Source organism: Rhea americana, unplaced genomic scaffold, assembly GCF_003343005.1.
Source record: "Rhea americana isolate MKP2758 unplaced genomic scaffold, rheAme1 scaffold_45, whole genome shotgun sequence".
In the NCBI taxonomy this organism is placed as follows: Eukaryota; Metazoa; Chordata; class Aves; order Rheiformes; family Rheidae; genus Rhea; species Rhea americana.
In genome coordinates, this window is record NW_028186590.1 from 5346166 (window position 1) to 5359717 (window position 13552).

The 13552-nt window shown below is 36.3% G+C and overlaps 1 protein-coding gene across 1 annotated transcript; it reads right to left on the bottom strand.

Annotated features, from left to right (window-relative positions):
• Positions 1–627: 627 nt before the first annotated feature.
• Positions 628–12704, bottom strand: HMGN3 (high mobility group nucleosomal binding domain 3). Its single transcript, XM_085316092.1, has 6 exons — positions 12648–12704; positions 9473–9523; positions 4427–4456; positions 3561–3608; positions 1137–1250; positions 628–1018 (listed from the first exon to the last, which is right to left on the bottom strand). The coding sequence occupies exons 1-6, from the start codon at positions 12702–12704 to the stop codon at positions 887–889; spliced, it is 432 nt and encodes a 143-aa protein (XP_085172218.1). The 3' UTR covers positions 628–886.
• Between the last annotated feature and the right edge of the window lie 848 nt (positions 12705–13552).

The following is a 13552-nucleotide window of genomic DNA, read 5'->3' on the forward strand; positions in this document are numbered from 1 at the left end:
AAAAAAAAATAGCAGACTGCATGCAAAACACAACAGTTGCTAAATCACTTAGTTTTCTAGTTCTCTTTGTAATACCTGAAAATATGAGTAAGGCATTCCTCAGATTTAGAGAAAACATTAGGAGACTGGAGTTTTGCAGGCAAGGAGACCTTTTATTTTAATCCATTAAAAGAACCCAAAATAGTCAGCAGGTGGCCACATCTATCCATGTTTCATTAAAATCACATAAACCCTAAGTACAAAAGCACCACTGATTATTGCTCTAGAAAAACTGCATGAAAAATTCAAATACGCACAGTAAAAACATCACCATATGCACAAGACTTGATTTCTTAAAGCAAGTGTATGGAATGCTGATCCAATTTTGCACACACCTTGCAATATTAATTTGATATTCATATTACTTGGCAACAATGGGAATTTCTAAAAGCACTGTTATGATAAGGGAAATGTTCATATACAGTTTAATATGTCAACTATCATAGTCCTAAAAAAATTAGCATTTACAAAATACTTGATAAAAATATCTTTTAAAAGTTGTCTGAGAGGTACATAAAATCAACCCAAAATTTTCATGATAATTCATTCGTTCTTGTCACCTACAGATTCAGTTTTCTGAGCCTGTGAAAAGGAAAGAAAAAATTTAGTTACTACAGTAAATTGCTATTATGTATACCAATACCCACACAACCCTTAATCTTTCGATTCATTATTTGCAACAGCTCAGTTTCAAACCTACGTCAATATTACATTTACACAAACAGAACAGGTACATACACACACTCTTCATAATTTAGCGGTCCCAGCTTTTCAAAAGCAATACAAGCCTTACCTGTCAGCTTCCATTGTTCATACTGAAAAGCACCACACTACTATCTGTTTCTATTCACTGCACACATGCAGAATGCTCTACCGTACCCTTAACTTTGACTGTTTCAATCTGCCCTTTTACTGACAGTGTGCTGGGTGGGGCACCTCTGGATGTTGAAACACTAACAGTTGAGCGAGAGATGCGAATCTGCAATAACATTATGGGCAATAAAAAGAAACATTATGAACATGCTATCAATGTCTGAAAGGCTGAATAATTAGAAAAAACACTGATTCAATCAGCAGGAGGTATGTGTGGAAAGTACCTCTTCAGCTTTATTTTCACCATTTTCAGATGGTGTAGTACCTTCCTTTGCAGCTTCTTGCTTTTCATCCTTCTTTCCTTTAGCACCTTTGTTGGCCTTTGTTCCAGGTTCCTTCTGACAGAAGATTAAAAATACGGGCATAGTCTGTATGAGTAGCCAGCATTCTATATCTTTATCAAAAATCCTTCATATAAACTAAAAAGCAAATCTTAGCAAGCTGCATGTGCTGGACTAACACTGAAATTCACCTAAGACTACCTGGAAAGTTTCAATGTACAGAAGTTATACAAACTGTCAAAATCTCCAGMAAATGCTGATGTGCATGTCTTCATTATTTCTGCTCATTTATAAGGATATAAAAATCCCTCAAATTGTTTTGGTAAACTGATTAAAAACAATAATATATAGAAAGATCTCTGTATGAACAAAAAAAATTACAGTAAAAAAGCTTATTCAGCCAAGCACAATCACCACACTGCTTGTGTAACAGCACTACACTATTGATTAACCTAAAATACTGAATTAGATTTTAAAAATTAAGCATTTTTGTTGGTTGTCCTTTTCTTAGTTTGGTAACATCTGTGATGTTCATTTCACGTCAGTAAAAAGCAACCAACATATTGGGGGGCAAACACTCATAAAATTCCATCTGCAGCAACAGAAAGCAGAGAATTTATTAAAAGAAACTATTATACCATCTACAGTTTCATTTGGAGAGTTGCTCTTAACAATATAACTCATATGTTGAAGTCTTATTTTTATGTCACTGCATTCATAGATGCATTTAKGTTTGTGATCTAAGAATATTCACTGATCAAGTGGAACGACAAGTTAAGGATGTTTTGCATGTTAAAAACAAACTATGTTTGTTTGAAAATTTTACATAGGTATTTAAAGCAACTCTGATAAGCACTGTGATGTTCCATACAATCATTTGCTCCAAGCTCTCCATGCAAAATGGCAACAATAGCTGTGAAGGGGATATTGAGGTCAGTCTCCCTTTGAATACTTTGTGGGGATGTTAACCCAAGTTACAAGGCAGYCTGAACTACTCCTCTCACTCTTGAGCTTCCATGTTACACACTAGCTCCAGTGTGTAACTGAGATACTTATTGTTGGTTTGAGTATAGTCCTAACTCTCCACATAGGAAAGAAGTTAAAAGACTTAACTTAGTAAAATTGTGATTTGCAAACTGTGTACACTAAAACTAAACAACCAAAGACAGTGCAGATTTGGGATCACTAGCAGGTTCAGAGTACATACTCCTGATTTAGGTCAGGAGACTAAGATTAGTACTCCTTAAAAGGTGATCCAGTTAGAATTTAGGAAAAAAAAATCCCCCCCCTAAGCCCCCAGGTTATTGTATTACAAAGTTACTTATATTTATGTCTTAGGGGATTCCACCTGCCTGAAATAAGCCTCAAATGTCTTGCATGCAACTTAGACCTCCTAACACCCAGCTCTCATCTTACAACGTGTGCTGAAAGTTGTAACACCTACCACATTCCATTCTCTATTAATACTCTTTTTAAGAGGGGAAGAGGTTTATTAAACTGTTTCCAGTTTAAATCAGTCGTATCAGGATAATTCATGAAGTCTTGCTGAATTTATCAACTGCATTATTAATAAAATGTTCCAAGTCGCAGTTACACATTCATAYGTGAACCTCATATCCTGATACCTGCCCAACTGAGATACCAAAACAAAGACTTGAAAAATATAAGTGTGAAGAGGGCTACATCAGTTTCCTCCAGTATTTTTTTTTTCTGAAAAAGCAATTGTTCTTATTTAGCATTCCCCTTGGGCCCAAGTAAATCTACATTTTCTGAAGTATGTGATTTGTAGGCAGAAATCCTGAAAAGGTATTTCAGACATTAAGAAGATTTTAATTTGAGTGTAACTGGCCTAGTAAACCCAAACCAGCCAATTTAAATATATTTAATTTTGCCTTTAGTTATAATTGTGCACTCTCAGCAATGGCCAGGCTTCAAAAGTAAGAGCCTCTTACTATTAAATGAAGTACCATCTCTCTAGTCAATCAAACAGGATGCCATGAAGAAATCTCAAATTCTGTGATGGGAATTGCTAAGTCCTAGGTAGAGCTAAATCAAGCAAACCTGTAAATTTCAGGAAAGGTGTGGAAAAGGGAAAGATTCTTCCTAAACTTGGTATTCATTACAAACTAAGATAGTCTGCATATCAAGAGGCAAGACATTTTGTCTGGCTAGTCATGAGGCCAGGAAGGGGTGGAGCAGAAAGAGTGATCTATTTTTTTTTTTTTTAAACTTGGTTTGAGGTAGGGGGAGAGAGAGCTCACACCTCAGAAATACTCTATGTGAACTGAATTGTTTGCCATGCAAAAAGAAAGTATAACTTGGTTATTACTGGTTATAGTGATGGCAGTTTAAAAGAAGAGTATTTACCTTAGTGGTTTTCCTTGGTTTAGGTTCAGGTTTTGGTGGAGCAGGTTTCTACAAAACATTTTTAGTTGTATGATGTATTAACTATGTTACCAGTAGCCAACCACCAACCTCCAMACAACAGCTTCCACCCACCCCATATCAGCTTCCCTTACTTTCTACTCATTAGTATACACCTAAAAAAAGATCAAAAAACCTCAGTGCACAAATGAACCTCATCACTGTACATGCACCCATTTCTATTAGCCCACTTGTCTAGCAGCCAAAGTAATTTAGGAGTCATTTGAACAATCAAACATGGAGATTAGAAGGAAGTATTAAAAAAAAAAAAAAAAAAAAAAAGTCTGTCAGATACTTTCGCTAAAAGAAAATGTTCACAGACTTTTCATATTGCTACATCATTGAAAGGCTCTTCCACTTTCTGATGGTTATTTGGTTTATATGTCTATACACACACACGCACTTTGAGCAAACGTACTAGAGAAGATTCAGCATCTGCTTGTTCTCATGTCCAAATCTAATAAAGAAAAGGAACTAAAACCAGATACTAGTAGCTGCATCAATCAAGCCCTTGAAGGATTGCTCTTACTCTTTCACAGAGACGTAGCCACATTTCCACAACCTGCAAAAGTACTAAGTCAGTATTTTGTGTAACCAGAGTGCTGCATTGAAATATGAAAATGCATCTTTTTTATTAAAATAACCTCCAGAAACCAATCAAATAAAAACCTCTAAAGATCTCTAAAGATGTTTGTAAATACCCTTCAGCAAGAAAAAAAAATGAATCAAGCCAAAGGTAACAAACCTGTTTGATCTGAGAAAGCACATGCCTAAAAAAGTATACATCAAGAGGTGTTACACATACTTACAGCTGACAATCTTGCTGATCGTCTTGTGGGCTACAGAAGAAGAAAGAAGACATTTATAAGCTTACAATAAATCCTACCCAAACCCAAATAATATCAATCACTTCGAGGTGACAGAGTAATAAAAGACACCTTACCAAAATATGCATCTATATATGTATCTATCAAACAGAACTCTGAGCTTCCTCATTTTGGACCATCAAAATTTTAAAGGGACAAAGCAACATGGAAATCAGTAATGAAAACAGTTTGTGAATTAAAATGCCTGAACCTACTTTCAAATCTATCAGTGCTTATATTTGTAAAATACTATTTTAGTACTTTTACAAGTACTTCTGAGTATTTGTAAGCAAGATTTGGGTTCAGCAAAATACAAGTTGTGTCAGAAAAAAAAAAACAAAACAAACAAACAAAAAAAAAACCCTAAAGATATTTTCATCTATCAAAAAATTATGGATCATTAACCAAAAAGAAAACTTCCCTTTTCTTGGCAATTTAGAATATTCATTTGTTAAGCAGCCTAATACCACTTAAAAAGTTAAATATAACATTTAAGTCTGTCTGATAACCAAACTCCTAACTCAAGGTGTCTTTCACAAGTCTGTTTTCTTAAATGAAGATTTTTTTTTAATCCCAAAAGCTTAGGTGTTAAAATGTTGCAAGTTAGCATCCACCTTCTTTTCCCCCCACAAGCTAACATACTGTCTTAAATGCAAATTGTAATCCCCTCCGCCATTGTTCTTACTCCACGATTGATTTCATGTAAGATTTGTACTGCGTAAGAAATTCGGCATAACCTTCCCAGTTCTTTAAAAAAATCCTTGAAGATTTAGTTAACTTTAATTTTCATTCAGGTTTGTTTGTAGGTTGCGTTATCCGATCATAAGGATGGAACTATAGTTAAGTCAGCAAAGGTCACATTTCTATGTACTTTTGAAACGAGCCAAACCTCCTTCCCCCTCTAAACAGCTGTACTAAACCAAAATCACCTAGTGCATCCAATAATCTATTTGACACTGGCCCACTAGCAAATGCTTAGGGAAAGAGTGTATGAAATGGAGCAGACACAGAAACACTTTGCACTTCCCTACTGTGCCAGCTTCTGACAATCTACAGTTGTGTACTTTCCAGTCTGGATATTCTATCCACATCATGTTTTTAATAGTCCCAGATGGACATTTTACCCATGAATTTGTCTGCTTGAAAGTGAACACACACTTTCAGTTTTCACAATATTCTATGACAATGAGTTTCATAGTGGGATTATATGTTGTGTGGAAGAAGAAACAACAAAAAGAATCAAATCAAAACAAAAGAACACTCCAAAAGTAAAGCTCCCCCGCACACACAGTATTTCTTTTAAATTTGTTACCTCTTACTTGCACTGGATTCCTCTTATTGTAAATTAAATTCACAATTGTGAATTTCTGCAATGGGCAGAAATTGAACCACGCGAAGTTCTGCCTGACCGTGAGGGAGAATTTCTTCCCTGTGAGAGTGACGGAGCACTGGCACAGGTTGCCCAGGGAGGTTGTGGAGTCTCCTTCTCTGGAGCTGTTCAAGGCCCACCTGGATGCCACCCTGTCTAACACGCCCTAGGTGACCCTGCTGAGCAGGGAGGTTGGACTAGATGATCTCCAGAGGTCCCTTCCAACCTTATGATTCTATGAGTCTATTCTCAAGTTATGTCAGTAAAAGCAAGTGATTATTCCCTAACTGCCTTCCTCTATTTTGCTGAAAAAAATGTTATCTTTGTAACACAAAAACTAAAGAATCCTAGAAATTTGTTTTTTCTTTAAAAAGCTGCTCTATATCCTCTGGTCATTCCACTATCTTTTATACTTTTTGAATTCCATCATGCTCTTATTAAGGAAGAGTCATTTAATAGTCCCCATCTAGGTGCACAATGTCTTTATGTTGTGATATAGTAATGTTTCCTATCCTGTTCTCTATTTAGTCAGTAATTTTTCCCCTGTTCTATTCACCTTTCAATTATCAGGATGTTTCCTTAGAACTATCCACAGTGATTCCACAAACTCTCTCCCAAGTATTAGCTTATTTGAGCATCACTGTGTCTTCCCCTGTCCACATGTATTAATTTCCATTTCTCTACATTAAGTTTCCACTGATATTTTATCATTTAGTTATTCAGTGATGTCACATTCTTCTCAGTCTCTCGCTTTTGACTAATCTGATGATTTTTTGTAAACTTCAGCACAATTTGTAGTTTCACCAGTAAGTTCTCTCCTAGATCACTTAATGAATACATTCAGCAGCACAAACTCAAACAACTCTCTCCAACACTCCACTTAGTCTCCTCTATTAGGAAGACTAACTACTTCCCTAGTCTCTTCTTATAGCTTCATCCATTACCAGTTTTTAAGATCTTCTCTTTAACTCATGGCTTGGTTTCTTTAAGAGGCTGGTTGGAGAGCCTCATCAAAAAGTGATTTTATATCCAAGTACATTGTATCAATTGGTTCAACATCATTCACTCACCTGTTGACTTCTACAAAAAAATTGAGAAATGTTAAGTATGACTTCCCTCTGCAAAATCTATCAACTCTCCTGTTATACATTTGTCTACATGTACTCATTCTACATTTTTTAAAAAACTACTTTTGCAAGTTAGACTTACAGTCTTTATTTTCCCAAATCTGTTATCTAAAACCCTGAGAGCATATTCACTGCCTTCAGTTAGCTTCATACTAAGGCCAACACAAGCCTCTTAATAGTTTAGCAAAATAGTTTTAACCTAAATTAATTGGGCTGTTGGGTGAATACTATCTAGTTCTCAGATTTATTATTTTTTTATTAGTTTTAAAAAAAATCTAAAGCCACTTCTGCTCACACTCTATTCAAGAATGCTCTCCAAACTATACACACAAGAAAAGTCTCCACTGTGACAACTTACCTAGTAAGTCTGCATAGCAGAAGTTTCATCTAGCTACTGTATTTCAGCTTTACATTTGACCTACTGGATGTTTTGTTCCTTTCCTCATTGTTATTTTTAAAGGTATTTTTGTACAGATAGAAAAATAATTTTCCTTTATTTTGGTGTTAATTTTTCCTGATTTTTTTTTTTTGGGGGGGGGGGTGGAGGTGCTTTTGAAAAATAGTATACCTTTCTTCAGGTCTCTGGGATAGTGTATTACATAGTCTCTCTGCTGCCTGAAATCATTAAATATTTTAGCTATTCCTTTTAACAGGCTCTCATTTTAAATAAAACTCCCTTTCTTGACATCGCATCTTACCATATGGGGGTTAACTGGACTTACATTTCTGCAATGACTATGAACCAGACTATATTACAGTCATAATTACAGATTGGTTCTCTGACAACCATCCTTTTAACTAGCTCCTATGCATGACTGAGGACCAAATCATGAGCTGACTGTCCTATTCTTGGTCCTTTGACTTGTTGCTCCAGGAAGTAAGCACTCTTAGTTTTACATTTTTAGTCTTTTAATGCCTTCCCAATGCATTTCTCAAAACTGCTCTGTGCCATTGCAGATGCAAATTTTTATGGCTTTTTTTTTTTTTCCCTCCTAAGGACAGAATTCTGACTTACCTGTCTGTGCCGTTTAGAACATGCCAGTCTCCCTCAAATGTTTGTTTAAAATTTTTCAGAATAAAACTCTTCAGTGTCATCCACATGGGTCTCTTCCAGTTCAGACTGAAGCCATCCTTTCTGCCTAAGTTCTACTTATTCCAAAAGTTCCCACAGTTTCTAGTCTAATCCTTCACCATTATCCTCACTTACTGAGCACTACAGGTGTGTCTACTGAAACTATGTTTGTTCATTTTTTTCTGCAGTGTCCACAGCCACTACTATCTCATCTTGACTGAAGATTACTCCAAGAGCTCTTGTATTTCAAAGAGAATAGGCTCTCTCCAGACAGACGCTATTTTTTCAAACTTATCTGTCTTCTTATACTAGCATYCAGCTGTCTTAAATATTTGGGGTAAGGAACCTTTATTTTTCTGCCTCTTGAATAAACAGTATTTAAATTTAGGCAGAGAAAAAAATGATTTAGAGCAAAAGATTACATTTTCACTATGATTTAGTCAACCCTTTCATATTTTATGAAACTAAAAAATTAATTGGTATACTGTCTTCCAGGAAATTCCATAGGAAACTACTGAGATACCAAAATCCATTCTTATCAGACCTTTTTGCTTTTTGTGATTTTTTGTAAACATTATTATTTTTTGAAATATTTTGACATCCCACTGTACCATTTTCTTCTGCCTGACTGAGCATCAACCAGCTTCTCAGTTCAGAAAATATAAAACTTCATTAGACTTTTCTCCCTGTTCAAATATGCCCAAAGCCTTACGAGAAGAACAATTAATTGTTAATCCGTTTGAATATTCACCCAATCCTTTTGAGGACTTGATTAAACTTTGTCAGCTACAAAAGGTGACAATCTGAGAAAATGAATCCTCAATACTTCTCTACCTCTTTTCTTACACTCAGATTAAGAGCTGGCTGGTTTTCTGCCAGAAGGTAACTGTGCCCTTAATGCAAACGCAGACAAAGGAAACATACCCATTTGTCAGCTGCTCCAGCTGAGAACATGTTATCTTAATTCAAAACACCCTTCCATCAGCCACATAAGCTAAGAATAGTTTTGAAGTGGAGTGGCTGAGGTGTGTATATTAACTCTCTTCTGCCAGCTCTGCTAGAGAAAAAGGTAAGCAAAACACAGTTTCAGGCAGCTACATGCTAAACTGTTGCTATAAGGTCCACTAGAGTGCCTCTATTAAAGTCCTGCATGGCTGCTGGAATTTGTTTTGTGTACAAATGAGTCCTGTAAACCCTCAGTGCACAAAAATCAAACGATGACAAATAAGCTACAAGTATGACTTAATTCTGGTTTTAAAGAAACTGTCATTATTTCCACTGAAAACATCTCACTAGAAATGGCTGAGCAATACATATTCTTTTGATCTGCAAGACTTCAAATCTCCAATTAAATAATTATATGCCAAAATAATTAATATATATCTATATCTATATATATATATGTATATATATATACTTGCCTCTTGCTTAGTTACTTTTGCTGCATCCTTGCCTTCAGCACCCTCTGGAGACTAAGAGAAAAAATAAGTTAGTGCTTTTATTATTGATTTAAAAGCACCTGGCCAAGAGCAAAACACATATGACAGTGAAGATTCTTCTTTTTGTRTGCTGGAGCAACTTAAAGAGGCCTGGCAAATTCATGTTAGTATTTACAAGCAACATAGTACCAAAGCCAAACTAGATTTTCCAAGCAAGATAAAGACTGATTATCACCAGGTATGTTCATAACACACAGCATCCCTCARTGATCCTTCTATCCAATTAACTAAAAGCATTTGCAGCCTCCAATGGGAGTCATATCTAATCAGCAGTTGGTAGCATAACACTATGAACTGGAAACTTGAAGTTTGCTCTACTAGGACTTTAGAAATCCCTGAGAAAGTTAACATTTTCTTCCCAAACATGAACTTCACTAGTAATTAGATGTGATGAGTCAAAAAGCACAGCACTACTAAAATGAATGATTTCCTGATCTCATTTATTCCTCTGGCACCTCAGGCTCACTCATCTGGAAGCTTTCAGAATCTTTCCCTCGTCRCATCTGCTCCATCAAAACAGAGAGGGAAAAAAAAAAAAATCAAGGAAACACCAGGACTTTGACAGAACATGGAAACATCTTCCTCCACAAGAACAAAGTATCAACCTGACCATTCTAACTCTTGTCTTCCAGAGGTACAAAGAAATGCTAGTTAAACCTAAGCCCAGCTAAAATCAGGCTTATGTTCTGAGTTCTTTGTTTACATATCAAGATTTGTTATTTTACATTTTGAAAAAGACAGGATGTCCGCCTAGGGGCGAGCAATCTCAGAAAAACAGTGAGCAGTAGCTACTAGAGGAAAACTACAAATAAATAAATAAATAAAAGCAGGTAAGAAGTCATTTAATAGGTAAGAGAAAAGGCAATATGGTTGTTGTTTTGCTTTTCAATCAGCAAAGGAGCAGTAGAGGAGTTACCTTTTCTTTGCTCTTTCCATTTCAATTCTAACCCAAACTTTCTACAAAGTTTTTACTGGAGTTTCTGAGAGTTACACAACTGTAGCTTGGAGCAGGGAAGAAAAAAAGACTTGACTAATTTGCAGTGGAGTTGCCCACTGCCTTCTCCTGTCATTGGGCTCTATCACACCTACAGAAAAACATTCCTTCTTCAACACACAACATCCATACAAGTTCCAAGTAGAGCTTTCCTGTAGTTTGGGAATTCATAACATCTGTCTTTCCGATAAGAATTTTTTCAAGTCTAATAAACTTGCACTGCACTGCGAAAGGGAACTCTATTAGCATCTTTCATCTACTGGGCACCTTTTTACATGGAAGTTATCTTTCAGAGTTGTTAAGTCCTTCCTGAGGACAGCCAAGAGGATCAGGATTTATAGGAGTAGGGAACAGAAAGACAGCATGATTCATTTCCTTAGGCAGCATGGGTAAAAACCTCAGCATAAAATGAATGAAGCTGATTCACATTCCATGATCAGGGTATTTTACACTAGTTCACTTTTAGGAACCTTAGAGCTTTGAAATAGCGCTAAATCATCACGAGATGCTACTATCATATGCCAGTAGCTTTCCAGTAACTGCCCAGAAGCAAATTCTCATCCTGCAGGACTGTATAGTTAATACACAGTAATTAACCCCATTTTCTTTAACAACAATGAAAGACAAGTCTCTTATGTTTCTGGTACAGAAGACAGCCTCTTTTTACATACTAATATTATTGCTTGACAACACATTTTAAAAACCTCTCATAGAGCCAACTGCAGAAAAAGAATTAACAATATGTTAAAATATTCTTAATTCAAATACTGTATAATATTATAACATATTACATAGCATACTTCAATCAGGTTAGCTAATTAGCTAATTAGCCCAGAATTCCCTCTCAAGCTCAAAAATCAAACAATTCCAAGGGCTAAAGAATTTTTTTCCATGGAGAGACTTGCACATTAATAACCTCAGAGGTGAGTAACAGCAGCAAGGGGTTCTTACACGCTCTCACTCCCATCTCAGACCCTACCTCTCCTTTCTACAATCACTACAAGTTCAGGCAGTCTGAGGCTGCGCTCATCTTCCCAGGCCCTTGGCTCTTTAGTATGCTGGCAAGGCTGTGTGGGAGGTCATGTCATGAACAGGATAATTGATTGAGCTGAAAAATAGCTTGCTGCTTAAACAAAAGTATAAGTATTATAAATATAATTTAAAATATAAATATATTCTCCTGCTACCCCAGCAAAATTATTTTACTCTACAGCTGCACTAACAATTGAGCCAGTACAATCCACAGGAACAAAGTGACACAGGGCTGTTGCAAGCAGCCTGGGACTCCTTGAACTGGTAGGGAGACCAGAAAACACACATGTCAAAGGATGACTACAATRTATCTGTTGAAAGAGAGGTGGAAGCTTCCTCTCCTCTCCAACCAGCCCTGCTTAGACATTCTAGCAAATCCTGGCTGGTTTGAATCTTCATGCTAGTTTTTGCAGTGCTTTCTCTTTTCTCCTGGGATCAGACAGATTTATACATACACATCACAGGCAGTGGTTGTCTGCCCTAGCATCTGGAAATCACAGGACTTTTATGTGAAAGCCACCAAAACCTTGAAGACCTTGTTCCCAACTCTTCCATCGTAGCCCTTCCTCTTTTGCCCTGCTGAAAAACTGTTGAAGGAACTCTGGTTTCAAAGCAACTGAGCTTACTAAGTAACACATCCCCTTGGCAGGTTTTTCCATATGATGTAATGCTATGGCTCACTGTATTTCACATGACATCCTGGTCACATTAAAGCACACTCTGATACTGTGCCTTACAGTATAAACTAGCCAGGGACAGGACTGTGCACACTGCAAGTTTCGTGCCGCAGAATCAAACCCCCCAGGATCACAGCGAAAGACAGTACTCCAACCCCAACAATTCTTCAACTTTATTCCCTCATATACCTGTATTATAGCCAGAAAGTAGCATCTATAGACCTGCTGTGTCTGACATTGTATAGATGCCAGCAAGAAATTACACAGATGATAAAAAAAAGAGAAGAACACAAGTAACAGAGATTTCTTTTTTCCCAATCAGATAGGTACATAGAGGTCATGGTAAAAGAACTGACTGGCTGACTATAAGTATGCTTTCAATATGCAAACTAACGGCAGGTTTTAATTTCAGATGACCATGTACTGTGTCATATCTCAAACAGCACTCCATATTGGCACTAAGACTGTAAAGTCAGCAGCAGCTAAGCTTTGTAAGATGTGTCAGTTCTGCATAACTTTTTTACCATACGATTTACCTGGAAGGATGTGTGCAAGATTCCCTGTATCAGCAATTATAAATCTTTAAGGGATACAAGTTTTTTTTTTTTTTTTAGGAGATACAACTTTAACAAATGGTTTTGAGAGGATCTGAAAAACAAAGGAATATTAAACATTAATACTAATACAAAATAATAATAAAATTGATCTTGTTTATATGCACAGGTTTTTATATTTCACTAGTTACGAAGTATAAATAGGAATTGGTGTTTCAACATACCAAGACAAGAATGTGGTACCTGTAGTACTAGTATCATAGAAGAATTGTTAAGCTGAAATTAAAAAACAACTAGGTAACTGTTTTAAAGAAACATTTAATAGAACATACGTGCAAGTTTCCTTTGTCTTAAGCTTGGACTGCCTGGTAGAGATGCACCACAAAAGGGGGGGGGGAGTTTCCATTTTTCTAATTAAAACTCTGCAATATAAGCAGGATGCTATATGAGTACAACAACGCAATTCTAGTATCTGCGGTTACTGATATATATTTGAGAAATCCAAGGGTGTGTATTTGAACTCACAGTGACCAACTTCTGGATGAATATTTTGTGTGTCCTCAAATGAACAGAAGCACTGCATTAAAAGCACAAAGAATGAGAGAAGTAAGAGTCAATATAGAAGGTTGCAGGTAAAATGAAATAGATCTTTCATTCTTTGAAGGATCTTATTACTAGCTGATACTCAACACCTCAGCTCTGAGAGGCCAAAAATTAGTCTTCTCATACGCACATGAAAAGCACG